The sequence below is a fragment of the Lytechinus variegatus genome, chromosome 7 (genome assembly GCF_018143015.1).
Source record: "Lytechinus variegatus isolate NC3 chromosome 7, Lvar_3.0, whole genome shotgun sequence".
NCBI lineage: Eukaryota > Metazoa > Echinodermata > Echinoidea > Temnopleuroida > Toxopneustidae > Lytechinus > Lytechinus variegatus.
In genome coordinates, this window is record NC_054746.1 from 19,247,264 (window position 1) to 19,274,933 (window position 27,670).

The 27,670-nt window shown below is 35.9% G+C and overlaps 1 protein-coding gene and 2 long non-coding RNA genes across 3 annotated transcripts in view; all 3 read right to left on the reverse strand.

Annotated features, from left to right (window-relative positions):
* Positions 1-1,873: 1,873 nt before the first annotated feature.
* LOC121418662 lies at positions 1,874-6,005 on the reverse strand. The gene is made up of 3 exons (XR_005970495.1): positions 5,698-6,005; positions 4,135-4,322; positions 1,874-3,017 (listed from the first exon to the last, which is right to left on the reverse strand). It is a non-coding gene; the product is annotated as an uncharacterized LOC121418662 (long non-coding RNA).
* Positions 6,006-6,212: 207 nt separating this feature from the next.
* LOC121418663 lies at positions 6,213-16,977 on the reverse strand. The gene is made up of 3 exons (XR_005970496.1): positions 16,592-16,977; positions 8,544-8,839; positions 6,213-6,835 (listed from the first exon to the last, which is right to left on the reverse strand). It is a non-coding gene; the product is annotated as an uncharacterized LOC121418663 (long non-coding RNA).
* A 3,466-nt stretch (positions 16,978-20,443) lies between these two features.
* LOC121418664 (leukocyte tyrosine kinase receptor-like) overlaps positions 20,444-27,670 on the reverse strand; it is a 28,915-nt gene continuing 21,688 nt past the window's right edge. Inside the window, exons 19-25 of the mRNA XM_041612645.1 lie at positions 27,168-27,255; positions 25,354-25,548; positions 24,799-24,989; positions 23,918-24,019; positions 23,229-23,363; positions 22,744-22,834; positions 20,444-22,340 (exon numbers count right to left, since the gene is read on the reverse strand). Of these exons, the coding sequence (XP_041468579.1) occupies positions 21,381-22,340; positions 22,744-22,834; positions 23,229-23,363; positions 23,918-24,019; positions 24,799-24,989; positions 25,354-25,548; positions 27,168-27,255 (1,762 nt within the window). The 3' untranslated portion in view covers positions 20,444-21,380. The remainder of the gene's footprint in view (positions 22,341-22,743; positions 22,835-23,228; positions 23,364-23,917; positions 24,020-24,798; positions 24,990-25,353; positions 25,549-27,167; positions 27,256-27,670) is intronic.

Genomic DNA, 27,670 nt, shown 5'->3' on the forward strand with positions numbered 1-27,670 from the left:
TCTTTGATCACAAACAGTTATATCAATGTTAAATCTAATATTCTGCCCATAACATACAGTGTCCAACAACAAAGTATATTTGGACCTTTTTAAAATTTATATTACCAAATATGCAATATTTTGTTTATATAAATATCTATTATTCCTCATTAGGAAATTGTAATTGATAATATTCATATAAAAAATGTTCACAATATAAACTTTCTTGGTGTATTATTGAAGAAATTTGACAGAAATATCAATAACATTAATGGAAAAATAGATATGTATATAGGTAGTTATGGGCAAAATACAACGGGTATGCTTGTTTTAACGATTCTACGACAAGTAGATCCAGGGTAAAAAAACAGAGATAAAACACTTAAGGCAAAAACTCTGGAAAACCTTTGGATCCGCTTTTGCAGAATAGTCAAAACAAAACAAAACCCAAATACAAAAATTACAAAAGGTACATGGTGTTATCACCGCACCATCTTCATTTTAATGAAGCCTAAAGCCCAGCTCACACTAAGTGATTCATTGCGATCCAAATTTCAAAGAAATTGTGATACATGGACATTCCCACAAAAACAATCTTACGGATCAAAGTTAAGAATAGTGGTAGGAGTACTGAAATTGAAATTCAGTCCAGTTTGAGCCTCCCTGAATGAATAAAAACAAATTCAATTCAAAATTGTAATGACGTCATCATCGGCTGCAACTTGGAAGCCGATTTGGACTTTACTTGGATAACAGGACTTGCCGAAAAATAATTTTTTTTTTTAGTATTTCTAACATTGCGCCAAACTTTCATATTTAATGCAAAATGCGATTTGTTGAAAAATCGTATCGCATCGAATCACAGTGTGAAACGGGCTTTAGCCTCACAATACTTGCAAGTCATTTCCATCCCAGTGCACAAATTAATATTTTGACTACTAGTAAGCATGCCTCACAGAAATAGACAATTCAGATATTTCGAACTGTAAGTAAAGAGAAAATAGCTTGGACCTGCTCCTTAGAGCTACACTAAGTCATCATATAATACATAACAAAGGCGATTTCATGAGAAGTGAATGCATATTAAAGTCTCATAATTGTGACCTACCACCCCAAAACCAACAATATGTTGACAAAATGAATATCAAGAATTTTATTGAGTTTGAAAAAGCAAAACCTCAAAGTTAAAATAATACAAAACTTGCCAAAATTAATTTAACAGTCAGTAAGCATATTAAGTACTTGAATGAATGTAGAAAAATTCAGTGAAAGTTTTGATTAATTAGTAGAAAAGGTCTGACGGTTGTGTCTCACTCAAGCATGAGATGGGCTCACTTTGTTATCTCTGTAAAACATCTCCTGTAAAAAACTCTTATTTTTTTGGAAACTATACAACTTCTAAATTTGAAAGTATGGAAGAAAAAATGTCTCTTTCCAATAAGCTTTACTTTTCAAATACCAAATTACTATTATGCCTATTTACAGAGAACATTCCCTCATGACTTATCGTTGGTTTTAAGGTAGCGGGTCCTAATTTGATATGGACACTTTCTGAAAATTGACATGAAGTTTAAAATGACATTTGGTTCATTCATTTTGATTTGCAACACAGAAACCTCCTGTATCAAAGAGAAAACCCAAATTTGACTTCCAGAAAATAGTGTTTGCTCCTCCAGATACTTGGGCCTTTCAACACAAGGCTTTACAATGGAATGCAAATATGAAACAACTATTGATTGGTTCCTGGTCAGGGTTCCAATCTTTTCAAGAAAAAAAATTCCAAGATTTTTCACTGATGAAGTTTAAAAATTCCCTGATAATTATTCAAACCCATTCCTAGTTTGCATGTTTTCTAAGTTGTTGCACTGAATTACATAAATTTTCAGTGTAAAAACAACAATGCAAAACTAATTAGTACCACCATAACCAGTCATTCAATGGACGTTGTTTTGATATGCAACAAAATCCAAATATGACTTAGTCTGAAAAACTACTGTACTTTCAACTTTTGGGCTGATCAATATTTCCTTATTTTTCCCTCATTTGAGGCATTTTCCCCTGATTTGAGGTATTTTGAAATAAAATTCCCTGATTTTTCCCTGGCTGGAAAAAAGTAAGATAATTTTCCCTGATAGACTGGGAACCGTGCTGGTGCATGCTATAATGATCCTAATAAGCCACTGCAATTAGTAATTGATTACTTAACATTTGCGTCACAGCCCTAAACAAAAAACATTGGGTAATATAACGGCTGCAACTTTCTCCAGGATTAAAAATAGAAATTAAATTATCTTGCACTGGGCAACCAATACGGTCTGCCTGATGGGTGTTCTCGGGCCGTGTATGGAAAACCTCAATATCTACCAGCATTTAAATGACTTCAGTTTTGTAAAAAATTGTTGATTATAACAATCATAAAACAAAATGGTATGATTGAGCATTTCAAGTTTAGTCAATACTTCATAACTAACCTAAGGGAGCTGATACATCACAATGAGAGCAAGCAAGTGGGTATGAAAGATCTTGTCTTCAATCTCAGAAGAGTAATTTAGATCATGACATCTGTCACTTCAAAAAGAAAGATTATTGAGAACTATACCTGTTTTGAAAACCACTTAGGGTGAGAGGCAGGGGACATAGTATATTCCCTTACTTTGTTCTTCTTTAATCTTACTATATTATGAAGTAATGACTTTTAGAAATTACATCACAATGAGCCAGGTATGATAATCTGACCAAGAGTGTGTAAACAGATTTGTTTTCATGGAAAATATCTCAACTACCCATCTGCTTCATCCTCGGTCTCCATTGGTGTCCAACTGCTGCTGACACAAACCCTAGTTGATGTACTTTGTCCTAGAGTTTCACTGGCATATTATCACTGCTAGCGGCTGATGAAGCTGTAGTCCTTGTAATTGTGGAGTGGACCTTGTACGTGTCTGTTGGTTCCAGCTGCAGCCCGCACAGTTTGCTTTAATAATCCACCTGGAATTGGTTCTGTCGCTTTGTTCTATCCTTTACCATGCATCTGGAAAAGCCTGCAACATACAAGATCAAAGCGATGATCAGTGGACATAGCTCATGCGTAACTGAATTAAACAAATGTGAGCATGAGGTATGAACACAGGTTTCCCATGTGTCAGATTGATCAGAACTTTAGCTGGAACCATGGTTGAGAGGGCCTGTCAGTGACAAGAACTAGCAGCGTAGCTTTGTCCTTCACAGAGTTAAGGCATCCTTGGCCTTGGCTCCCAGGTCTGCTGACCATGACATATACCTGTAAAGTTAAATCTGATGGCAAGTAGGCCAATACAAGGTAAACAGAAAGTACTGATAACAATGGTAAACACTTTTGTGTTTAGCATCCACAATGCTCTATCATTAAGGTTCTGGGAAAAACTATCTATCTGCTTTTTCATTTAGTTTTCCAGGTAGGTTGGATACAGAAATTAAAATATTGTGCCAAGTGAACTCGTCCTGTATTTCTTGGGCTGCTATATATTGAAGTAAATGTATTTGGTACTGCCATGTTATTGAGAGAGGCACCCACTGTGGAATTATCTATGTGGAGTAAGATGATATAAGACCATAGGGGATGGGGAATATCTCTGACCTGCCAACTTAATTTTTATCATAAACAAGGCAAAATTGTTTTAACTCAGTAAAGTAGAAACAATGATACATTTAGGAATTTTGACTAAAAAACCACAATTTGCATTTGAAATGGACATGAATTCACATTTAAAAAAAAGTTGTTTAAACATTACACAAGACTTGAAAGTACTAAGTTATTGAGCGGCGTGGTAGAAGAATTTTGCGCGGTAGATTTATCGTGAGAAAAGGTTGAGGTGGGTAGATTCCACCCCCTCTTTATGGTAAAGCTGGCTTGAGTCCACCTGGGGGTATAACATACCATTTGCAGGACTGAGGCTAAACTCGTGCCAGATTCAAACTACATCCAGAGGTTGACCCAATTCAAGCTGGCTGCCAGCATCAGTCCAGCTTTTAAGAAAAGGAGGTGCAACACCAATGTAGAGCCGCCTCCGCATTTAACACATATGCAACAGTATAACCCTCCTTGCATTTGATTGGCTAAGAGAAAATTTAAGTCAGTGAATATCACTTTCAAATATTTTCATGAAAAAATCAACTTACCACCTGAACTTTATCAATCTTCAGCTGATCTGGAGATCTACGGCCAACCGTCTGCTGCAAGGGCAAGGGATGAGGATGCAAAGAAGCTGGTTGGTTGGTAAAGTCACTAAGATTGTACAAAGGAGGCACAATAGAGAAATCACACCTGGCCTAGGTGTAGGGGCACCGATAATCTCCCGATGAGACACCTGGTAAAAAAAAAATTAAGTTATAGTAATAAAAGTGAAGAAATATATGAAAAAAAAAAATTATGAAATTCCTTTATTACATGGAAATAAAATCTACGAACTACAGATTTTACTTGTCATGAGTGGACGAAGTGAAAATACTAGGTTATACAAGTGCTCTTGAAGACATCAATAGAATAACATTAACTATGCACAAAAACACTGGATTCAGAGAGCATATATTCTAACAGAATTGGCACCCCATTTTTGGCTAAAGGTCACCAAAAAACCCCAAATTATCTGTAGCTTTTGGTTTTTTTCAGTTTTTAAACAATTTCATTTTAATAATCAATTCTGATAGGTAAAACAATGCAAGATGACTGCTTGTAATAAAGATGCTAAGGCATGATTTGTAAAAAACACACAAAAAGGAGACCGTATGTTGGCCCTAAAATTCCAAATGTGGTCAATTTTGAGAACTAAACATGTATTTCAATAATTTTTTTACCTCTTGCAAGTTGCTTTAAGAGTACCCATTAGCTTGCCATCATAGATTCGAGCACATGCATTTCTCTTTATGATTTACAGAAGGCCATTTTTTAAAAGTATACCCCGAATGTAAAACTTCCCAGTTGTGTGTATATTGAGATGAGTTAGCGACAATTTTACAAACACCTGGAATTTCTTTGTATCACTACCATAGTACGAATCATTTATGAATGTTAGCTCCATATTTGAATTCTACAACTACAGCTACTGTGGTTAAATGTAATTGAAAAATCTCTCAATACATTTAAATCTTCCCTGTGGAAACATCTCCAATTCGACATCTGATTTATTATTTTAAGCAATGTTAGTATTTTGAAGAATTATTTTTTGTATCCATGATGTTTTACTTAAACTATAATCTTTTATATGTATTTGTATTACTTGGTTAAAATGTCATCGATATGTTTTGTACTTCATTTTATATATCTGGGATGCCAACTTGTATGGGTTTTCCTAAACCTTGTTTGGCAACCCAAGACATGTAAATATTTTATTTTTCTGTCTGAATAAATCAAATCAAATCATGTACATGTACCCGCCTTACCATATTCCAGCAATTTGTATTTCATGCACAACTTTACATACAGAGTTGTGAAACACCCCCACCCCCCTCCATCATGGAAAGGTAAACTCTGCCTCTGATGAATTCCTTATTATTTTTTTTAAGTATTGATTTTCTGATAAACATAATGCAACAAATATTATATGAATGGGTCTAAGTTCCTTTACGTGTATTGTTCTGAAATTTTTTTATTTTCTCATTAACACAATGCAACAAATTTTGATGGTCTAAATAACCCATTTATACAGAGTTTGCACTGAAGTTGGCTTATAAGTTATAACCTACTTTGTTTGTCTTCCGAGGCTGTTCATAAATCTGGTCTGACGAGAACAGGACATCATGAGATGGATGAGTTGTGATAGTCTTGCTTCCATATGACTTCTGGATGGTATGGTTCTCTTTCAGTGCAGGTTTTTGGGCAGGTGTAGATCAGCAAAGTTCCCCAATCAAGGCGTGGGCCGAGTCATTACATCTTTTTTTTTGATGGGTGATGGCCCAGGATGTTGAATAAAACAATGAAATACAACAGAAATTCAGTGTCACTAAAAGACTTTCAGACTTTCAACCATTTTCAGATCTATTTTCATCAAAACTTTCCCATGATAATATTTTTCAAATCTGGAATCAGCCAAGTACAGGTAAGGAAATAATACTACCATGCAGGATTTCTCAAGTTCCTTGCTTGAATTTATCTGCCAATGATGTTATAGTCCCGGGCCCGTCTTACAAAGAGTTAAGATTGATCCGATCAAGCATAACTATGGACGGCCAGCAACATCAACATCTATTATGCATGTTTGTTCAAAATATTTTCTAGCTATGATGTATATTCATGCATTCATTGTTTTCTGGATAATTCACTGCGCTTCTCTAAGCACACAAACAAGGAGCTTCCTTGATACAAAGGACATTGAGCAAATTTTTCATGTAAAAAATTACGACACTGATCAATGGATAAATTCCATACTTACAACTGATTTAATCAATCATAACTCTTTGTGAAACAGGGCCCTGCTGTTTTTTTTGTTGGTTTTTTTTGCGACTCCTCGTTATGCAGAATTGCTGCAGAGTAGTAGCTGCAAGTCGTAAGCAAAATTCAATGGCAGCGCCCATGCACAGGGACGTTTATCCTTATAGGTTGGGCCGATAAATTCAGGCAAGAAAATTGACAAATCTTGCTCAGTAGTATGTTTCCATAGATCTATTTGGTTGATTAAAGTTTTTATAGCATCATGTGAATTTTTTCATATATATTTTGCGACACTGAATTTCCTATGTATTTCTTTATTTTAGTGGTCCACCAGTGTGGAAAAAATTGGGCCGGTGTCTGGCAGCATTGGTTGGTCACAGATGGACTGCCCACATAGACTCTGCTGTAGTTAAAGCTATCTATATCCAGGTGTGGGAAGAGGTGGGGCATAATCTAGAGTAGAAAGGAAGAGAAATGTTTCTTCAATAAAATGTGAAATTATAAGGGATGCTCATATTTTGGGGAAGGTGAAAAAGTTATTGTTTTCAAATTATTTTTCATCTAAATTCAGGTAGAATAGTCGGGTAAAAAGTCCACTGCAAAAGAATGCTCTTTATACATGTATGCTCAAACATTCTAAATGTGACAACAAAAAAACAAAAAAAAAATCTCATATTTACATGCTTATTTGAGGTACGAAGAAACAAAACTAAGTTTAAGATTTCAAAGTATCCAAAGAGATTACCGGTATGCGGAAATCTGCTGTTCTTGATCAATTCATCTACAAATGTTAGAAAGAAAGAACAGTCCCGACAATATTGGCCACTTACACACTCACTCACCTCACAGTCGCAGTGTACACACACACAGCACTGCCATTACATTGCAAACTACGATACAGTACCAGTCATGCCAGTACATCTTATCAAATTATGATATGTGTCTTTCCCAGCGTAGGAGGAAGAAACATTCACATTTCTTGCATCACAATCTCACAATCACTTTCAGAAATTTGATGTCTTAGCATGAATTTTGGATACGGGATTACAGGAAGGTTCAAGAAACAAAGAAATTGACATTTTTTCCAGTTGTTTTTTACGGCTTTGTGCCGTCTCTCTCGTGTGTGGCTTACATGGTATCTTATGAAAAGCAAACAGGAAGGAAAAAAACAAGCTGGCGCGAAACGGGACTTTGAATAGCGCCAGCTTAAGTCGCACTGTAACCATATCACAACGCAATCTCTAAGCTCACTCAACTCTCGCTCAGCGGTGACAAAATATTACCGAGTATGCTTGGCGTCTCTTTTAACTTAGCCAGGGAACTTCACTACTTTGAATCGAGAATAAAGTCAAAATTAGTGTCATGAAGGTGGGTGCGTTTGTTATGGACAATATTTAATTAATCGATTCCCATTACCCGCGGCTCATACCCCTCAAAACGACATTGCCTGGGCGGCTACGCCCGGCCACTCGATGTGTTGTGACCTGGCAGACATCGTACATGTACGGGAGGGGTTACGGCGGGCTGGCTCAGACCCGTCACCGTGTATAAACCGCACCCCCGACTTTTGCTACTATCCCGCCGAGAAAAAGGTGCGGTTAATACACCGTTACTTACGGTATTGCTGTATTATAGCTAGTAGATAAGTAGAATGAAACCGTCATTATAAAACTATCTAAATAAATTCAGACCTTTTTCTTTTTTACATTTGTGTTTCAAAATTGGGACTTACCCCGCCCTTACTTAAAGTTATTATTTAACTTTGTGAGCAGCCGATTTAAAAAATTCTCAAACCAAGATGAAACATGTGTACAAGTGCACGTATTAGAACTAATAAACCCTGAAAACAACCATTATTGAGAATGAAAACCTAAAACTACAAGGCAAACCCTGATTTTGTAAATAGTTGTCTTATAGACGCCTAAATACTACACATAATTGTATGGGATGAAATTAAGATAGTGTTTCTGGTCACTTTATATTTCAATTCTTGAAACACTAAATAATTATTTTCAAACGCAATTTTTTCTGGGCTTCATTTTTGTAACATATCACAGACACAGGTGTGACCTTCTAGCTCAGATTTTTTAAAAGTCAAACCAATGTTAACCAATCAATTTAAAAACCTTAAATGCATTTTATAGTAAAGCAGACAACATACTTGATCAGGAACATGTGAAATCCTCTTCTTAAAGTTCATGAACTGCACATCTTCTGTCTCTTTCCTATTCATTCTATCAAGATCCCTGGTGCTCATAAATATGTAGCCATTCTCTAGTTCTACTGCAATTTGGACCACACTGGACCAGACTTGCATCAGATCTTCCTTGCTTCAACCATTCTGTATGTTCTCTTCATCATCTCGAGCAGCACATTCCTCACTTTCTGTTTCCATCACAAGTTCAAAGTCCAGAAAAGGGAAATTATTGTCGGCTGAAGGAGCAGTATCATCAGACCCTACAAATCAAAAGAAAGAATTTCTGTTAAGAATGCTACCTTCACCAACATGTACCTGGGTTGTGCTTCATAAAGTGTAAGTTACAGGTATTATTGGGTGCTAAATAAGATTCAATATTCATTCATCAACTAAATATTGAAATAAGGGGAGCGTTTCATGAACATTTCTGTCCAGCAAGTTGTCAGATCTGACAACTATCCTTGATAGTGATTGGCTGAAAAGAACTGTTACTATGTAAATATCAGATAAATGAGGGCCTAGTATTACAAAGAGTTACAATCAATCCAATCAACCACAACTAGGGAAAGCCAGCAACATCAAGACAATATCTAAAATGCATGTTCATTCAAAATATTTTAAATATAAGATGTACAGTATATTCATAGTATTCCATGTTTTCTTGATAATTTTGTATGCTTCTCTTTGTTTTCAAAGGACATAGGGCAAATTTCCAGTAGAAAATATGACATTGATGGATTTCCACATATTTGAGATTAATTTCAATTGTAACTCTTTAAATGTCTGACAAGACATTTCATGAAACACTGCCCAGATGTTTAAAGATTAACAGTTATTTTATATTTAAGCAGGTGAATGAAAACTTGAAAGTTTATAATTTGTAAAAGTATTGACAAGGGTTACAGGAAATTCACTAACACTATTAAAAAAAAAACCCTGATAAGATAAAACAGAAAATATATCGGCTTTCTTAGGTAGTAGAAGTCTTATCTCTCAAACATCTCTGAAACAAACACTTGCAGGCCTTCTATTTAAATATTTTTAGAGCAACTTTAGGGCACTTTTCAAAAAAGGGCACCTTCATATATTGCAGCACAAATTAGAAAAATTAACAAGGGAACAAACCCCCAAAAGGCCAATACAGAATCAAAGGCCACCATGGTCTAGGACAGCGCTTCCAACCTTTTTTTTACTCGAGGACCACTTTGACTCTATTTCTTTTGAGGCCCTCCTACAAAAATGTTAAAAAAGCGATATGACTACTTGTCTCGACTCAAAGATCGACAATGATTATAATGGACATATTAGTGTGTATGACTTTCAGTAGCCCGGCCTTCGAGCCCCTCCTCCAAACGTATACAACCATGACTACATAACAACTTAATGACAAGAATGCTGAATAACTTCAACATTCGACACACATTGCTTATGATTTTGCAACACTGCCAGTCATGATGAATCCAAATTTGATGTATTCAGGGTCATATTTTCTTACTTTTACATTCAGAGACTTTTCAATTTGTTTTCTCCCTCGCCCTTTTTAAATCGCTTTTAAAAAAGGTCCATTTTGATTAAAGTATGTTTTCGTGAAATTAGAACACAAAGCCCTGAAGCAAGTTCAAAACAAACAGTTCAAGAATTACATGTAACTGCATTTTCAAAGGTCAGGTAAATGGGCGACAATTAACTAAATTTGACACAATATGCATACATGACAAGGTTCACATCAAAGTTAAATCGAAACCATCATAATCTGTCTGCATATTGCAACATGCATAAAGCATGCTTTACCTTTGTTTGACCCACGTAAACCGATCAAACATAACACATTTGGGCTGTCGGACAGGTCCAGGTCTGTGAAACATCCTATAGTTTTCCCCCATTTTTTTTATCCTCCTCTGGAGCTTCTCGTGGCCCACCGTTTGAGAAGCGCTGGTCGAGGATGAGGTACCTTAATTTAAGACATGACCTTATAGTGGAAATGTGGAAGTTTCAAGAAATTGACAAATCATGGGGAAATAGAATTGTACAGCATTTGCACAGGTTTGTCCAACCAGTCTTCCATGGTGCAATAAGTCTTTGAAATATGGTTTTAAATCACTTGACTGTGCATATGTGGCCACAATTGTGAAACATAGGGGGTGCTGCAAGAAAATATATGCGATCAATTTCAAATATTCTGTTGCAATTTTACAACTGATAGATCAACGTTAACTGTAGCAAATTGGATTTCACTTCTTGTTTCGAGGAGCAGATTAGCAATCAATCGCCAATTTGCAATTAACTGCAAGACCTATGATTGATTTAGGGACCAAAAATATACTTGCGATTGATCGCAAGTTTCTTGCAACACCCCAATAATGTTACAAATAATACATTTGCACAATTATCATCTTTTGTCTGTTGGAATCAGAAGTTTGACAAAATGTGGAGTTTAGAATTGTCAAATTGTAAGACTTACATAAACTGTGACCATACAATTTAGCCACATTATTGGAATATGGCTTTGATATTTTCACGTACTGAAAAAAAAGGATTTACTCAAAGGAAAGCATACTGCCCGTAATCAATAAATTTCCCATAACTGGAAAGTTTTGCTGGTTGGTACATGCATCTCTGTTTTTCCATGTTTTTTTTTTCTTTTTTGGTTAAGCAGCATCCTGGGTCAAGCTTGAATCTAGAGTAGGGGTGGGGGGGGGGGGTGGAGTTGAAGTCATTCCCATTTGGAACCGTCTGATATTAGGAAATTTTACTCTTAATCAGACTTTGGAATGCAGGTGTCAAAATTCAATCTGGGCTGACGCGTTCATATACATAGATATTTTTCATTGCAACAATAAATTGAAAATTTAAATGTCATTTCATAATTTCAAGAGAAGGGGAAACAAAACACCCAATTTCATTTCCGAGAAACAGACAATACTAATACTAAAACCCCATTGAAATTGAATTTTCTAACAGGTGACTTTGCAGGTAAATTTCTGTATTTGGGAGGTCATTATTATGTAGAACGACTATTGTGATTTTGGAACACGAGGAACCCAGAACAGTAATCCTTTACAGTACAGGCCAAAAGTTGGGGCCACCCTCAGACTTAAAAATATAATATAAAACACTGCATTTATTGAAATGTATTGATACTAGATGGGCTATGGCAGTTCCATGACATCACTTGAGCAGATTTCAAACTGGTTTTGATGGCACTTCTGTCAAACCCCATTTGGTTTTCATGATATATTTCAAATTTTATGCATAACTTTATAAAAGATATGCATAAAATTTGAATATTTAAAGCAAGGTTTGTTTGACAATCTGAAAGCTTGTCAGAGGCTTGTTTGACATACTCCTGCGGATTGTCAACCTGTCAGGCAGCCAAACTGCCTGTCTTCTCTCCCGCTCCTGCTCTGCAACTTCACTGGCCAACTCAAGCCAGCCTTCTCTCATCTACTCAATCTACTCTGATCCTGCCCATTGCTCCAGCTTTCCACTCTTTCTGGTTTTCAGTCCTCTTTACTCTATACACTCATTTCCAAAAATTACTCTACTTTCTCACCTCTCCATTCCTCTTCTACCACTATTCACTTTTATCTCAGTCCTTTCAGTGACTTTACATATGGTGTATTACATAAACCACTTCTATTGTTTATGCCACCATGCAAACCTGTATCTTCTGCCAGAATCCAGATTGCATATATGTCAGACAAGCCTTGGACAAACTTTCAGGTTGTCAGAAACAAACTTTGCTTTAAAGCTGGGGTAATAGTATGCAGCGCTTAGAAACATTTGTATTAAGCGCTATATAAATGTTGCATATTATTATTATTAAATATATTCAATTTATGCATACCTTTAAAGTTCAAAGGTTTGCTTAAAATTTGAATATATTATGAAAACCGACTGAAGTTCAAAGAAGTGCACTCAAAACCGGTTGTAAACATGCTTGTTTGATGTAATGGAAACAGTCTTAACCCATTCAGTATTTGCTTGTATGCAGAATGCAGTGTTATGTATGATGTGAGGGTGGCCCCAACTTTTGGCCTGTACTGTAGGTATATGAATCCTTATCTTCAGTAGATATGAAATGAGTATCATTTTTTCTTACTTACACATGTAGGAAATAAAATCAGCAACCTACTGTCACTTACAAAATCAATGTAGGTCTAACACTAATTCATATTACAGTTAGAGTAAAGTGCCCAATTTTCAGACAAAATTTACTTCAACTTCTACCCAACAGCTATATAGGATCTAGGACTTGGATGCATCTCATATTTATATTGTATATTATATCATCTTTTTTTTATTGCACTGCACAGTGCCCACAAAGTAGATCATAATATTAAAAAAAATCAAGCCATCCAGGGGCAAAATCCATGAATCTGATTTCTAAAATTCCTATTAATGAGTGACCATAGTTTATTTTTTTACTCAAAAAATCGATGATTCAAAATTTGCACAACTATAATAGGTCTAGATCTTTACCAGCCATTCCATTCCACACCCTAGGCTTCAAATTTCTAGTTAAACCAATCAATGAAGAATACTTATTTTTGGCTAGGTACATGTCCATAAGGTGTAAATCTGATTTTTGACTGGCTTTACCGAGTTACACGATCCTGAGGAGATGTCAAATTTGCATTTAAAAAGTATGTTCTGTAATCTGTGAATACATATTTTTTGTATTCTGTCTAATCGTAAAGCCATTTTATCTTATCACTGTTTTTTGCACTTTTTTCACCTGAGCTTGGCAATATTTCAAGTTAAAATCACCCTCGAAATGCATCACGCAAGTAAAAAAAAATACATCCATATTCTAGTTTACCTAAAAAATATTAGGTACGGTAGTAGAATCTGTAGTTGATAAAAAGTAAAGAGCATAAGGTCCTAAATCAAAGCAGCAAAGAAAATTACCAACCTTTAACCCCTCCATTACGAAAAAGAAGTTCAAGCCTCTTTGTATAGGAATAAAAGCAAATTCAAATCCAAATCCTAATGACGTCATCATCCAGTATTCCAGTATTGGTAACGATCTAAAAAATGACTTTTTACAGAATCTAATATAATGACCACCAAAGTGTCTGTTTTTATGAATAAAAAATATGTGCCAAAGGATTCTGGAAGAAATTGTGCAAATGCTGAGAAATAAGCAAAATAAGCATGGATTTGGTCACTTCCGTCGGGTCTTTATTCCAGCAATAATAATACACTGTCCCACGTGTGCCTATCTGTGTTGGTGGTCTTCAGTGTTAACATTTTTCAGATTTCAAGATTTCACAAAGTTCAGTTTATGTAATTGTACCAGATCTAGATCCTCAATGATACATGTATACTGAGAATTAAGACTGATTTTACAGACTTTCTCATGAAATCGGTGTTTACTGCAACTACTGGCATTTCTCTTTAAAGCCGATTGGGACTTTACTCTGACCACAAGGCTTGCCGCAAAGCAAAATTATGATTTCATTATTCCTAACATTATGCCGAACTTTAAATTAAATCATTTTACTTCTTGAAACTTTTTACATTTAATGCAAAATTATCTGATCGCATAGTGTGCGCTGGGCTTTATAGTCCAAAATGACAGATCTACTTGTCATGCGAGTCACTCTCCTGTGTCACACGAGTCACATTTTCAAATGCACTCACATGTATTGCAAGGTTAGTATAGTATACTAACCTCACAGATTCAAATGGCAATCAACTCAAAACAAAAAGTCAGGCATTAATGAATTTTTAACATATTTCCAGATGTTTCAAAATACTCTCAGACATAGATCTACAGTAAGCCTTACTGTAGATCAGTGTCTGTAATTTCCTCCGAAGATACCAGATTTTGATTAATTTTTACCTTACTGTAATTTACAGTGTAAGATCAAGAATCTTCTGTGTTGTGTCAAGCTAATCACAGCAAAGAAACTGAAATATATCCTACAAAAAAAAGCGACTGTAAGTTCAAAATATTTGTTGGGACAATTTTTGTTGGAAATTACAAAGATCTACAGTAAGCCTTACTGTAGATCTGTCTGTTATTTCTTCCGAAGATACCAGATTTTGATTAAATTTTTACCTTACTGTAACTCACATGTAAGGTCAAGAATCTTCATAGTGTTGTGTCAAGCAAATCACAGCAACAAATTGAAATATCTCCTACAAAAAAAAGCGACTGTAAATTCAATTTTTTTGTTGGACAATGACAATTGACATAGCAATAGTGTATTTAGAAATAAGTAAGAAAACCAAGTCCGCAATAAGCCTAGGCCCGAACCTATAGATATGATTTTAATATTACTCTGAAAAGTTGAATTAAATAGATGTCACGTGCGAGTCACAATGGAAATTGTATTTTGGTTTAGGTCCTAAGCTCCACAGTGATGCATCTGACATTTTTCGTGATTCCGCATGTAACTTTAATTGACTTCAGTCTTCACAAGACACACATGCAGGGTGACCAGAAGTCCCGTATTTCCCGGGATCGTCCTGTATTTTGCTCCTTTGTCCCGGCGTCCCGACAAACCCTTCCCGGGACGCCTATTTGTCCCGTATTTCAGAAAATTGAACAAAATATAATTAATATTTAATACATGTAAAAGTGAAGAATTTTCATCAAATAACCAACAGATGACGAAGCAGAGACAACAATAAAGTCGAGTACTGTAAAACTTTTGCACAGTTCTGTGGTGATTTTCTTGCTACCCAATGCATTGCAAACAAATAGATTTCTCGTTATATTGTTTTTTTTTTATCTACACACAAATACACACAAAGTCAGAACGTTCTCCGAGCAGACTCTCAATATTGCAAACAATATAACATGATAAACAGTTTTTCCATCAAAATAATCACAAAATAGGCAGGAAATTTTTATCATTGTATTAAGGATTCTCAGATTACTGATTTGGTGGTGTAATCGAAGAAGCAAGTTTTTATAACTAGATCTATAGTTGTTTCAGAGTCTTGTTGTGACCGGCAAGAACTTGTAATGGGATGAGAGATGCCCGTGTGTGATGCAGCGATGTTTCATCTGAAAGGTTTGACAATGTTTCACTTTGAAATCTTACTTATTTCTAAAACATTTTAGTTGTTTTCAATCTTTAAAATATATTTAACAAAAATACTACGATTTTTGTTAGATGATTGGATTTTTTTGTTTGCTTGAAGTTTGAACTTTTTCTTCCTTTGCTATCCTTCTTTCTTCAACCTTTCTTTCGTGCTTGCCCTTTTTTGTTCCATCTATCTTTATTTCCAATCTTTCCTATATAGCTTTCTTCCCTGATCCTTCTTTTCATTTTTCATTCTTTCCTTCTTTTAAAATTTCCTTCCTTCATTCTCTTTTTCTTTTCTTTGCTTCCTTCCTCTCCTTTTCGTTCTTTCTCTCCATTATTTTCTTTTTTCATTCTCTCATCCTTTCATTCCTTCCTCCCTCTCTTTCATCTTTTCCTTCCTTCTAATTCTTTTCCCTTATTTTTCCATCCTCCCTTCATGTTTTTCTTTCTTTGCTTCTTTCAAAGAATGAAGGAAATACATTTTCTTTCCTTCATTCACTTTCTTTCTTTCGCCTTACTTCCTTTTTTGCTTTCTCTCCAGTCTCCTTCAATTTTTTTTCACACATTTTCCCTTCCTTTCTTTCTTTGTAAATTCATTTTAAAGAATGAAGGAAACCCTTGATCTTGTTTGTCTTTCTTTCATCCTTCTTTTATTCTAACTTTCTTTCATTTTTCCTTATTAAATAATTTTCTTACATTTTCCCTTTCATTGTATTTCTTTCCTCTCAATTCATTTATTTTCTTTCCTCATTTCGTTCACCCTCCCTCCCTTTTCTTTATATTTTTTTTCAAGTCTAACATTGTGAAGCATTCTTGGTTGATTTTTTTTAGACCTGGCTCGGTCGATTCGCTCGTGTAGTGTGCTTTGTCGATTGTCCCATTCTAGTTCAATTTTCATTTTGTGAAATCTGGTCACCCTGCACACTGTGAGTAAAAAAAAAGAAAATCAAATTGCAGTGCTTGCCTTACCTGATCCTGGCCTGGGAAATTCCTTATGGATTGGTAATAGGTCGCTTTTCAGTTAATTTCACTTTTTCAGTCACTTTTAATTTTAGCAGCAGAAGACCTTCAGCGTGCGGTGGAAGCAACTCTGCCCCGTCGCTGCTGCGGCCGCATCATCCTCGTCACCCGGTGGGCATATTTTGCAGGAAAAATGCAAATTTTGTTTAGTTTCAACTTTTACTTGCAGTTAGGATAAAACACATCGAGAAATTTCGGGACGTCCAACCGTGCTTGCTTGCCACCTCCTTCACTTGGGAAAATTTGACTGAGCATGCAATGCCATGTTATTTCAAGAAATCCGAAATTATCGCTGTTCAAATCGGCCGCCATTATGATCCACGTGCGTGATTAACGCGACGCGCAGGTAGAGGCGGGGCCGGGGGGCCGGGGGGGGGGGGGGGCAGGCGGGGGAGGGGCGTGGTCAATTATTATTCGATCATCTGTCCATGATAGAAAGCACGAATGCCTGTGAGCAAGCAACCAGGGGACCGACGGCTTAAGGTCCTCTCCGAGGGACCAGCTGGTAATGAGGATAAATGCCATTACCAGGTCCCTCGCAGAGGACCTTAAGCCGTCGGTCCCCTGGTTGGTCAAAGGGCACTAGCGCACCACTTGGGAATCGAACCCGGGTCACCGGAATCCGAAACCCCCGCTCTACCGACTGAGCTATCATTCCTCTCAATTTGTTTTCATATTATCGAAATCCTGAATACCCGTTACCATCATCAATCAATCAATTTTCGTATAGCATCATTGTCCTCATTATCATATCCTAACCAATATCATCCTCCCTACCACCCTATAACCATCATCCTCTGCCAAATATTATTTTTACTATCATCATACCATATCATCCTAACTCCGGCCTCCCTATTATCGTAACCGTCATCATCCTCCCTAGTATTCTAACTCCCATTGGCGGCAGAAGCCAAAAAATTTAGGGGGTGTCCACCTGAAATTTTGGGATGGACACATGTAAAAAATTGGACAAGCGCCCCAAAAAGTTTTGACAAGCAAAAAAAAAAAAAAAAAAAGGTTATCAAAAAAAAATTTAGGGGGGGGACCGTCCCCCCCACCTAAAATTTAGGGGGGGACACGTCCCCCCCGCTTCCGCCGCCTATGCTAACTCCTCCCTAATTATCGTAAGGGACGGACCAGGGGGAGGGGGGGCTGGAAGTTTGGGTCAATGCATTTTTTCTTCCTTTTTCTTCTTTGAGCAAAGTTGTTTTTTTTTGGCTTACTCCATTGAGACAATTTTTTTTTTACTCTGATGGTGAGTCAATTTTTTTTGTGTGCTTATATAGCAAGTCAAGCTTTTTTTTGGGAAAAACTTCTAGCCCCCCACTTGATATCTAATCGCGCATCCCTAACCATCATCATCCTCCCTTTACATCATCATCTTCACTATCATCACAACCATCACTATCTCTACCAACATAATCTTAACTCAGTTAACTGTTATCCTAATTTATCATCTTCATATCATCCTATCATAATCAATCTATCTAGAATATTCTGCTCCGAGCTGCCCAAGAAAAAGAAAGAGAGAGTTTTGATGAGTGTCAAAGTGCCAATAATACTGTTAGAAAAGATAAAACTTCAGTTTAGATTTGAAAGTCTCCAGTGATGATATAATTCAGCAAGTGACACATACATCAGTCAAATTTGAGTTATTGTCGTTTCTGAAACAGCCTTTGTATGTTGCACATTCAGGAAAGGTTTGGGGAAGAAATGATTGTTCTATGGAAAGAATGAAGAAAATATGCTGTAAAATTGCATTGACGCCCAATTTAGTGACAAACGCCCAATGCTCATTTACAATATATGATACTTTTGTAACTTGCTTCCTTTTGCCGAAGTATGCATGGCAGCATAGCTCTACACATGTTTTGGGTGTCCTAAGAAGCTGCTGGTGTGATGATCGCAAGCTATGAGCTTGTGTATAACTATAAGACATGACAAGTTCTTGTAAACACATGTATTTTGGTGCCACACCATTTACAACTTTCAAAGTGAGAAGTATTTTAAATTCTATATACTTCCGGATTGGCAACTACTAGTAATATAACTTCGGGAGAATTGGGGAAATGTGTTGACATTTTGATCGGGGGGAGGGGAGGGGTCACTTAATGTGATACATATGCGCCACAGTCAAGACCCCCATTTTCAGCCTGAATTTCCATTCCAGAGCATCACCAATTTAGAAAGCCGTACAAATTCAAATTTTTCCCCATTCCGGAGACCCTCAAATTTGTGGTTTCTAAGGACAATGTAAGCGCAGCACAGTGGCAAACTGCATTTCCTATCATAATCCTAACCATCATCATCCTCACCACTACCATCATCACCACCATCATCTACACTATCATCATCATCTTCACTATCTTCATCCTAACTATCATCATCCTCATTACTACCACCACCATCATCATCATCCTCACTACCACCACCATCATCATCATCATCACTATCATCATCTTTTTCATTATCCAATTTCATCCAATATTGTCAACCAGTACATAACCAACAGGCTCGGGACCATAATTTATGTTTTGAAAGTTTACATCTTTATTCTTTAATAGAATTGTATCAAATTGAATGATTTTTCTACTAAGAACAATAAAATCTGCACCAGTCAGTCATCAGTACCTGAAATCTTTAATAAGTTACCCATGAGTTCAACTTAATTGGATCTATAAGGGAATTCAATCAATTCATTTTCATTGTAAAAACAGAATTTCAAATACATTCATTTCAAATCATGATTATATTCAAGCAATTAAAAAAAAATAAAATGAGAATCGTGTATCAAAGCAGACATTAAAACATAAAAAGTATGTTTGTTGACTGGTGGTTCATGTTTGTGATTCTTGCTTAAGAAAATCGAAGAATGCATCCATATGGGACATTAATCAACTCTGTCCAACGAATGAAAATGCCTATATAAAACAACCTTCTTTAAATGGAAAGCATAGGTATTCAGACTAATTGTTGGCACCAGCAATCCATGAAGAAAAGTACTCCCCTGGGTGCTATGTGCTTCTCACTCACATCAAAATATACATAATAAAGCATATGTTTAATGAACTTATACCAAGGCACAAAAACACAAATATGAAAGATGAAAAATAAAAAAAAATTGATATTGGTACACCAGCTTTCAATATTAAAACTTGACAGTATTTGAAAGAGATTATTGAAAGACTAAACAACATGAATATTTTCAGAATTATCGCCCGTTTGATTTTTTCAAATTGAATCAAATTCCATGAACGTCTCCCATGAGATTTGTCAGTATACCTCTCTTAATCTAATATCTTGGTAGGCCTATATCAAAGAAGTGGAATGCCTCTGGTAGTTTTTGCCTGTATTATGCAATTCAATAGTGCTCACTTTTAAAACAACTAAAATGGATAATTCATCTGAAAAATATAACACCAAAACATTAATTTGATTGAAACAATCCTAACTTTGTTGACCTCAAAACAACCTTTGACCTTGCCTAAGAAACTTGTTATTCATCATTCATATCTTATCATTTGTGATATCTATAATACAAGATTCATTGAAGTTTATCAAGTATTTTTGGAATGATGTACAAAACATCATTTTCTATCCAAGTCAATTGATCTGAAATGACCTTTAAACTTTTAAGTGCAAACTGAATGCCAACTATAAACAAGTTAGAGGAATAATTTGAATAATACAAAATATATCAATTGCAAGGGCTTGATCTTTTGCAATAGGACAATTCCATAAAATGATCAACCTTTTTGTACTTCCGACCCCCATTTTTCTCAAGTCTTAATTCACTTCATTTACTGACCAAGTCATGGTTCCTTGAGAACATTACAGGCTGTCAAAAGAACAAGAAATCAGAGACAGAAAATTTCATAAAGGTCCCACATAAAGGGGGTCGAATGTACATATTTTATGAACTTGCCCGAGAAGTTATGCTCAAACAATTGCTCGCTAGCAATTGCTTCTTTTTATGCATCAGAAGGTCTGACCCATTGTCTTGTTCTGCGACGCAGGCTAGACAAAAACTAACATACCATATATCAAATAATCCATCATAAATAAGACTTGCCACCTTATATTGCATATTACAAGATAAACAAATACCATCATTAAAAATTTAAGTATAAAAAGAGTACATCATCATCTATGAATAATAATTTCATAAATATTGCAATATATATTTCTTTTTTTTTCGCATCATTTCATTCATTAAATTTGCACATTATTTTTGCATGAATCACCATTGTTTTAAGTAGGAATAATTTACATATGCAGCATTTAAATTCTCAATCAACTATAATACTTGATCAATTTTTAGAGCATTAAACATAAATATATATATATTCTCTTTTTCCATATTCAATAGTGATTATTATAACATTTCCATATTTACATTATTTCTGAAACATCAGGGAATTAATGAACATCATAAAGTTGTCTATAAAGTAATTAAGTAACAGACGTCAAACCAAAATGTTTGCTCAATACATTCAATTACAATTGAAATACAGGCCTACAACTGTTGAAATATTTTGTTACTATTGATTGATTGATCCCTTGCATGCTGTAACACAGCACTAGAACCAGCTGGCCCACATGGCACCAGGGTTATTGAAAAATAATTAGCACCTTTTCTGGTTGACATATGCACTTTACAGTACAACAATCAACATTCTTATCATCAGAGTCGTGCGATAAAAGGCAGTAAAAATAATAGAATGCTTGTTTACGGATGCTATAAAAAGGTATCTTGTGACTGTTTGTTGAGGATCATATTGTCTTCGGATGTGCTGCTACTAACCAGGGGTTCGCTGTCTGTGTTACGATAGTCCCTCGACAACTTCTTGCTCAGTTTTTGCTTCAGGCTTCCTGCCCGAGAGAAGCTGCCATTGGTGGCACTCTTCAGCTGCGGTTGTAATGTGGTAGTGTCACTTGAAGGAGAATCAGATGCAGTCACAATGACCGGGATACCAGGAAGACTCGAGGAACGATGGATATCAGCATCTTGAAGGTTTTGATTGTCTTGTAAAGAGGGCCTTTGGCTCCAGCTCAGTCCTCGTGACAACGGAAGCTTGGTGAATTCCCTGGGTGCCTCCTGACGCATGCTTGCCGATCTCCTGGCTTTACACGCTGGATCAGGTTTACATCTAGGTTCCTGGCGGCCTCCCGGGACACTCGTCGAACTGTCACTTCTTGAAGATTTGCCACCCTTTATTTTAAGAAGAGTGGACATCTCACCAGATTGTTCTGTTTCATTAACATGCCTGGTTGGACTGAGGTTATTAATTTGCACTGCATCCTTAGGAAAACCATTCTGGCAAGTTCCTTCCATAGCATCTCCTGCACTGTCTCTAAAGGGGTAACTAAAGCCATAAGATTTGTTGGTGAGTAGCACCGAAGACGACTGGACAGGTGATTGGTTATGATGCTGCCTGCCTTCAACAGGGTGATGGAGCCCCTGCTGTGATGATCCTTCACTAGGTTGCCCCGCCCAAGAAGGCTTGTAGGTTGGGGATGGGGTGTGACGGAGGGGCGACTCCCTCTGGCTACTGCAAGGCGAGGGTTCTCTGGACCTAACAACCTTTTCCACCCTCAGAACAGGGGATCTCTTGGGGTCTGGAGGTCTCATGATTGTCAGTTGTTTCTTCCGTTCTGTGAGTACCTTGGGAAGTGGTGTTTCCAAAACATCTGGATCCTGCAGAAGAAAAAAAAATAACAGAAATTTCATTTCTAGACAAACTATATACAAGTATTTTAATATTTGCCCAAAACTGTCAGAAATAGCAGATTTTTTATTTTCCACATAAACAAGGTTTAGAGTATACGGTAGTAGGAATCCAGCAGTAGTAAAGTGCCTTGCAATTATTGGTGTGAAAACCTGTTATTGTTTTCAGAGTGCTGATATGAAGAGTTTTTCATCAACATTTGCCTTTTGACAAGATGTCGAATTTGACAACTTTCCTTGATTTTGATTGGTTGAGAAGCACTGTTGTTTAACTGTTACTATGATAACTGTCACATAAAACGGTCCTTGTCACCAAAAACATCTGTAAAATCCTTTAATGAAACTCTCCCAAAGTAACAAATTCTAAGCTCACCTGTAAGCAGTAATTAATGCTTTCTAGAACAGTGGTGAATGCAGGTCGATCTTCGGGGATGTGACGCCAACACTGGGACATCAAATTAAATCTAAAAGGTTCAAAAGGAATACAAACAAAAAAGCTTTACTAAAGGTTGACCGTTATCAAATAGGGAGAATAGGTATGCAAATTTCTCCATGGACAGGATAAACAAATTGTATCGAGTATAACAACCTTTAAGAAATAAGAATTATCATAGTCATAGTACAACAGAGAGAGGTGGAATTGGCAAAAGGCCTATTATTGATCACCTGCATTTCCCTGGTAACAAAAGACAACCAATCATGACCATAAGACCTTAGGGCATTGTTTCACCATATTGATTTACATCTGACCTCCTGAGTAAACCATAGTAATGTGTGTTATTGATTAATATTTCTACGAAATGTCCCTAAACTCAGATTAAGGTTGGATTTTTGTGAAACCTGGCCCTGGCTACTTACACAGGTTGAGGGCAGCTCCTTGGTGGGTTCATTCTCTCTCCTGCTGCTACGAACTGAATCACTTCTTGATTACTCATACCAGGATATGGCATGAATCCTAACGAGATGATCTCCCACAGTAATACACCATATGCCCTATACAAAACACACAAATTACAGAAATGTTGTATTAAAAATCAACCCTCAATTGAAATCAAATGGCTGGCCCACCTTTAAGAGGGTGTATTGTTCATAACAGCCAAAAATTCTCTGAGCATGGTGGAGGAACAACTAATGATTCCCTATTCTTCTCTGAAGTGAGGTCAAGACTAATGATGTGAACTGTATTGGACTATTATTACAATATTCAAATCTTACCAAAGTGAACTGTTTTAACACTTTAATTGATTAATTCTTTATGAAAAATTGAATTTGCAAGTTGATCAGATCTCATCTTGCATATTCACCTATTGTAAATACATTATAGAGCATATGCAAGAATCATTGAAGGAGTGAGAAGGGGTTTCATACAGAGGAGAAAAGTAATCTACTATCATGGATAAGACTTTCTAATAGAGACATTTTGATTGCAAATTTTATCAGATTTCAGATTTAGATACAACAAACTGCAGCACATATTTCTAGTGTTGAATAAACACACCAGCCATCTTTGAAGTAAAATATTGAGGAAAAGAGAAGAGTTTACATACCAAACATCAGTCTTAGATGTGAAGATACCATCTTGGAATGCTTCAGGTGGCATCCATTTCACTGGGAGAAGAGCCTGCCCTCCCTTCCGATAATAATCAGCCCTATCAAACAAAGAGACAAGAATATGAATAATTGGAAATGAAAACTTACAAAAATTGAGTATATGAATACTATAATCATTATTATTATTATCATTACTCTCATACAAATAGCGCAGTGAATTTTTTTTACGTGGAAAGGTGACTTTCCTCTACTGGGGACCTCCATAACATCCTATCTGAACATAAGAATGACCCAAGTCCATGTTCATTTCGAGTAAATCAAGAAAAAAGGAACAATCAATCAATTTTTATGTGTGTCCAATGAGGATTTTAATCATTTCATAATTCCTGAAATTCAGGATACAAATTACACATAAGATGGGCTCATGTATGAGCAAGTTTTCTTTTTAGTAAGTTAATTCAACTAAGATATAGACTTGGGTCATACTTTTTCCATATACTAACTTATACATGATAGATTAACAAATCCTTCAAACGTTTTGAGTGCACAAGAGTTGAGTGAATAACCATAACTAAGTTCACAAATCATTGCTGCATATTACTTTATTTATGCTTCTTCTAATTGCAATATAATCTAGGTAGTTCAATGTGAAATGTGACACCAAAATAACATGACACAGTGAATTAAAAAAAGCTAATAGCAGCTAGTGTTTTTTTTTCAGGTCAGGTGGGGGGGGGGACCAAACATGCAGTCTTTAAACAGGTGGGCACTAAAGCAGGTTTGTCCAGACTATCAATTATTCATTTTGCATTCCAAATGTATCAACTCCCCCCCCCCCCACATTGCATATCAAGTCAATTTTGCACTAAATTCTTACCTGTATATATCCCTTGCCATGCCAAAGTCTGCTATTTTTGCTACACGATCAAACTCCTTGGTAGTCAATAAGATATTTCTTGCTGCTATGTCTCGATGGATGAAACGTCTGGATTCAAGGTAGCGGCACCCTTGAGCTACATCCTGGGCTATCTGTAATAGGTCCTTCATTTTAACGGAAGAAGGCTTTTCCTGTGATTAAACAACAAATTAAAATAATACCATAAATGTTGAATTATAAACAGTACATGTAGTTTATGTTTATTTGACTGAATTTGGTATATAAATTTTTTCATAAATAAATTGAAATTTTGTGCTTTGGTAATGTCCAAACGATTAATCACATAGAGAACCAATGAGATTTCCATATTCATGCAACATCATTATGAAGTGCTGTGTAGAAAAACTGGCAAGTGTTTGTTGCAGATCTTTCAAGGTATTCTTTATGAAGAACATGGTATAAGGGGGGGGGGGGAACTCATGAAAATTATTTTCATATTTTTTCTCCAATTAAGACTTTCCCTTGAAGTGCATGCATGTTGCCCCTCTTCCATACCTCCGTAGGTCTGATATCCCTGAGAAACTGCTTCAGTTCTCCCCCTTCCATGTACTCCAGGACAATAAAATGTGGCTTCTCCTTGAAACAAACTCCCAGTAGAGACACAACATTGGGATGCTCAAAGTTACCCATGATGAGCGCTTCCATCAAAAAATCCAACTCGTCCTGCTCTGTACAATGCTCTGGTAGGGTCTGAAAAGAGGACAGGTATAAAGACTAAAAACAAAATAAACAAAACAAATTTATAGTTCTTATCTTCATGAGGTAATAAACTGGAAGCGTAAAGACATGTCCAGAACACAAAATGCAAAAATAGACATGACATCTTATATGTGACATACTGCATTTAGATCATGGTATTTACCTATCCTCATCATCCTAAGCATCATGATTTTGTATCGTAAAAATATTTTGACAAAGTTTTCATGAATGGAAGCAATTTTCTTTTACTCCAAGCATTATAACAAACTACTGTACATGTATGTTAATAGATATTTTTCTTCTTAATTATACTGATTAAAGGCACCTGAAATAATGTTCTGTTACAAGTCATTGTGCAGTCTGTGTGCTTCATAAAGCTGTTTGTAAAGTTTTCATATCAAATGCCAAAAAAAAATCAAGACATATCAAGAAAATATGACTGTATATGAAATAATTATATTTATACAAAGTAAAAAAAATACCCAACTTTAATCTGAAAATTATTTCATGTCTAAAATATAGGGTATTTACATTGCGCACATATCCACCTTGTTAGGTGCTCAAGGTGCTCCTATATTACCCGGCTAAGCTAGGCGTTCATAGCGCACACAGCTTTTTAAGGAATTACTTCCTACCGGTACCCATTTACCTCACCTGGGTTGAGTGCAGCACACTATGGATCAGTTTCTTGCTGAAGAAAATTACGCCAAGGCTGGGAGTCGAACCCACAACCCTCTGTTTCAAAGTTCGAAGACTAATCCACTGGGCCACAACGCTCCACGATGTGAATCAACAACTGCATACTTAAACTGCGAGTAACTTAGTCGAGGAACACAAATGGCTTTTCATATTCGAGTTGCTTGTAAGGTTTTGCTTGATTTTAGGAACAGCTTTATGAAACATCCCTGTTCTAGATTATTCAATTTCTGGCTTTAATTGTGTCAGCATGTTATTGGACACTGTGTGATAAAACCATTAAAGGACAAGTCCACCCCAACAAAAACTTGATTTGAATAAAAAGAGAAAAATCCAAGAAGCATAACACTGAAAATTTCATCAAAATCGGATGTAAAATAAGAAATCTATGACATTTCAAAATTTCGCTTCATTTCACAAAAACAGTTATATGAACGAGCCAGCTACATCCAAATGAGAGAGTCGATGATGTCATTCACTCACTATTTCTTTTGTTTTTTATTGTTTGAAATATGAAATATTTTGATTTTCTCATCATTGTCATGTGAAATGAAGTTTCATTCCTCCCTGAACACGTGGAATTCCATTATTTTAACATTTTGTGCTTCAGGCAAGGAGGTCCTAATCGTCAAATTCGTAAAAATTGAAATATTGTATAATTCAAACAATAAAAAACAAAAGACATAGTGAGTGAGTGACATCATCAACTCTCTCATTTGGATGTAGCTGGCTAGTTCATATAACAATTTTGTTAAAAATAAGCAAAACTTTGAAATGTCATAACTTTCTTATTTTACATCCGATTTTGATGAAATCTTCAGCATTTTGCTTGTCTGATTTTTCCCTATTGATTCAAATCAACATTTTTCTGAGGTGGACTTGACCTTTAAAGATGCAAACGCATAATTTCTTACCTTGACTGCAATGTCTATCTCAGATTTCTGGTGAAGAGGTTGGTATACCCCACGGAAGACTTCACCGAATGCCCCTTGCCCAAGAGCACTGAAAGAAAAGAAACAAAACAAAGAAAAACTCAATGCTCTCAACAAAAAAATAACAATGAAGTTTCTAAATTATTAGCTTCCATCATATGATCAGCACATATCTATTCTTATCCTAATACAATGGACATTTCAAGACACTTTACATAATATCACAAGAATTATATGTACCAAACAATTTTAATAAAATTGCAAGTGAAGACGGACTAAGAAAAACACAATGAAATTTTCATTCTCAGACAAATACCCCAAAACATGTGAAAAGAGTGAACGTGACTGATACACCAAATTATTGCATTTATATTCTATGTGTTCTATGAAATTTCTATCACAAATGAATACGAATGAAAATTTGTCTCACTATGGATTACTAGTAAATCAATGTATTTTTTTATACTTGTCTTTTAAAGTCAATG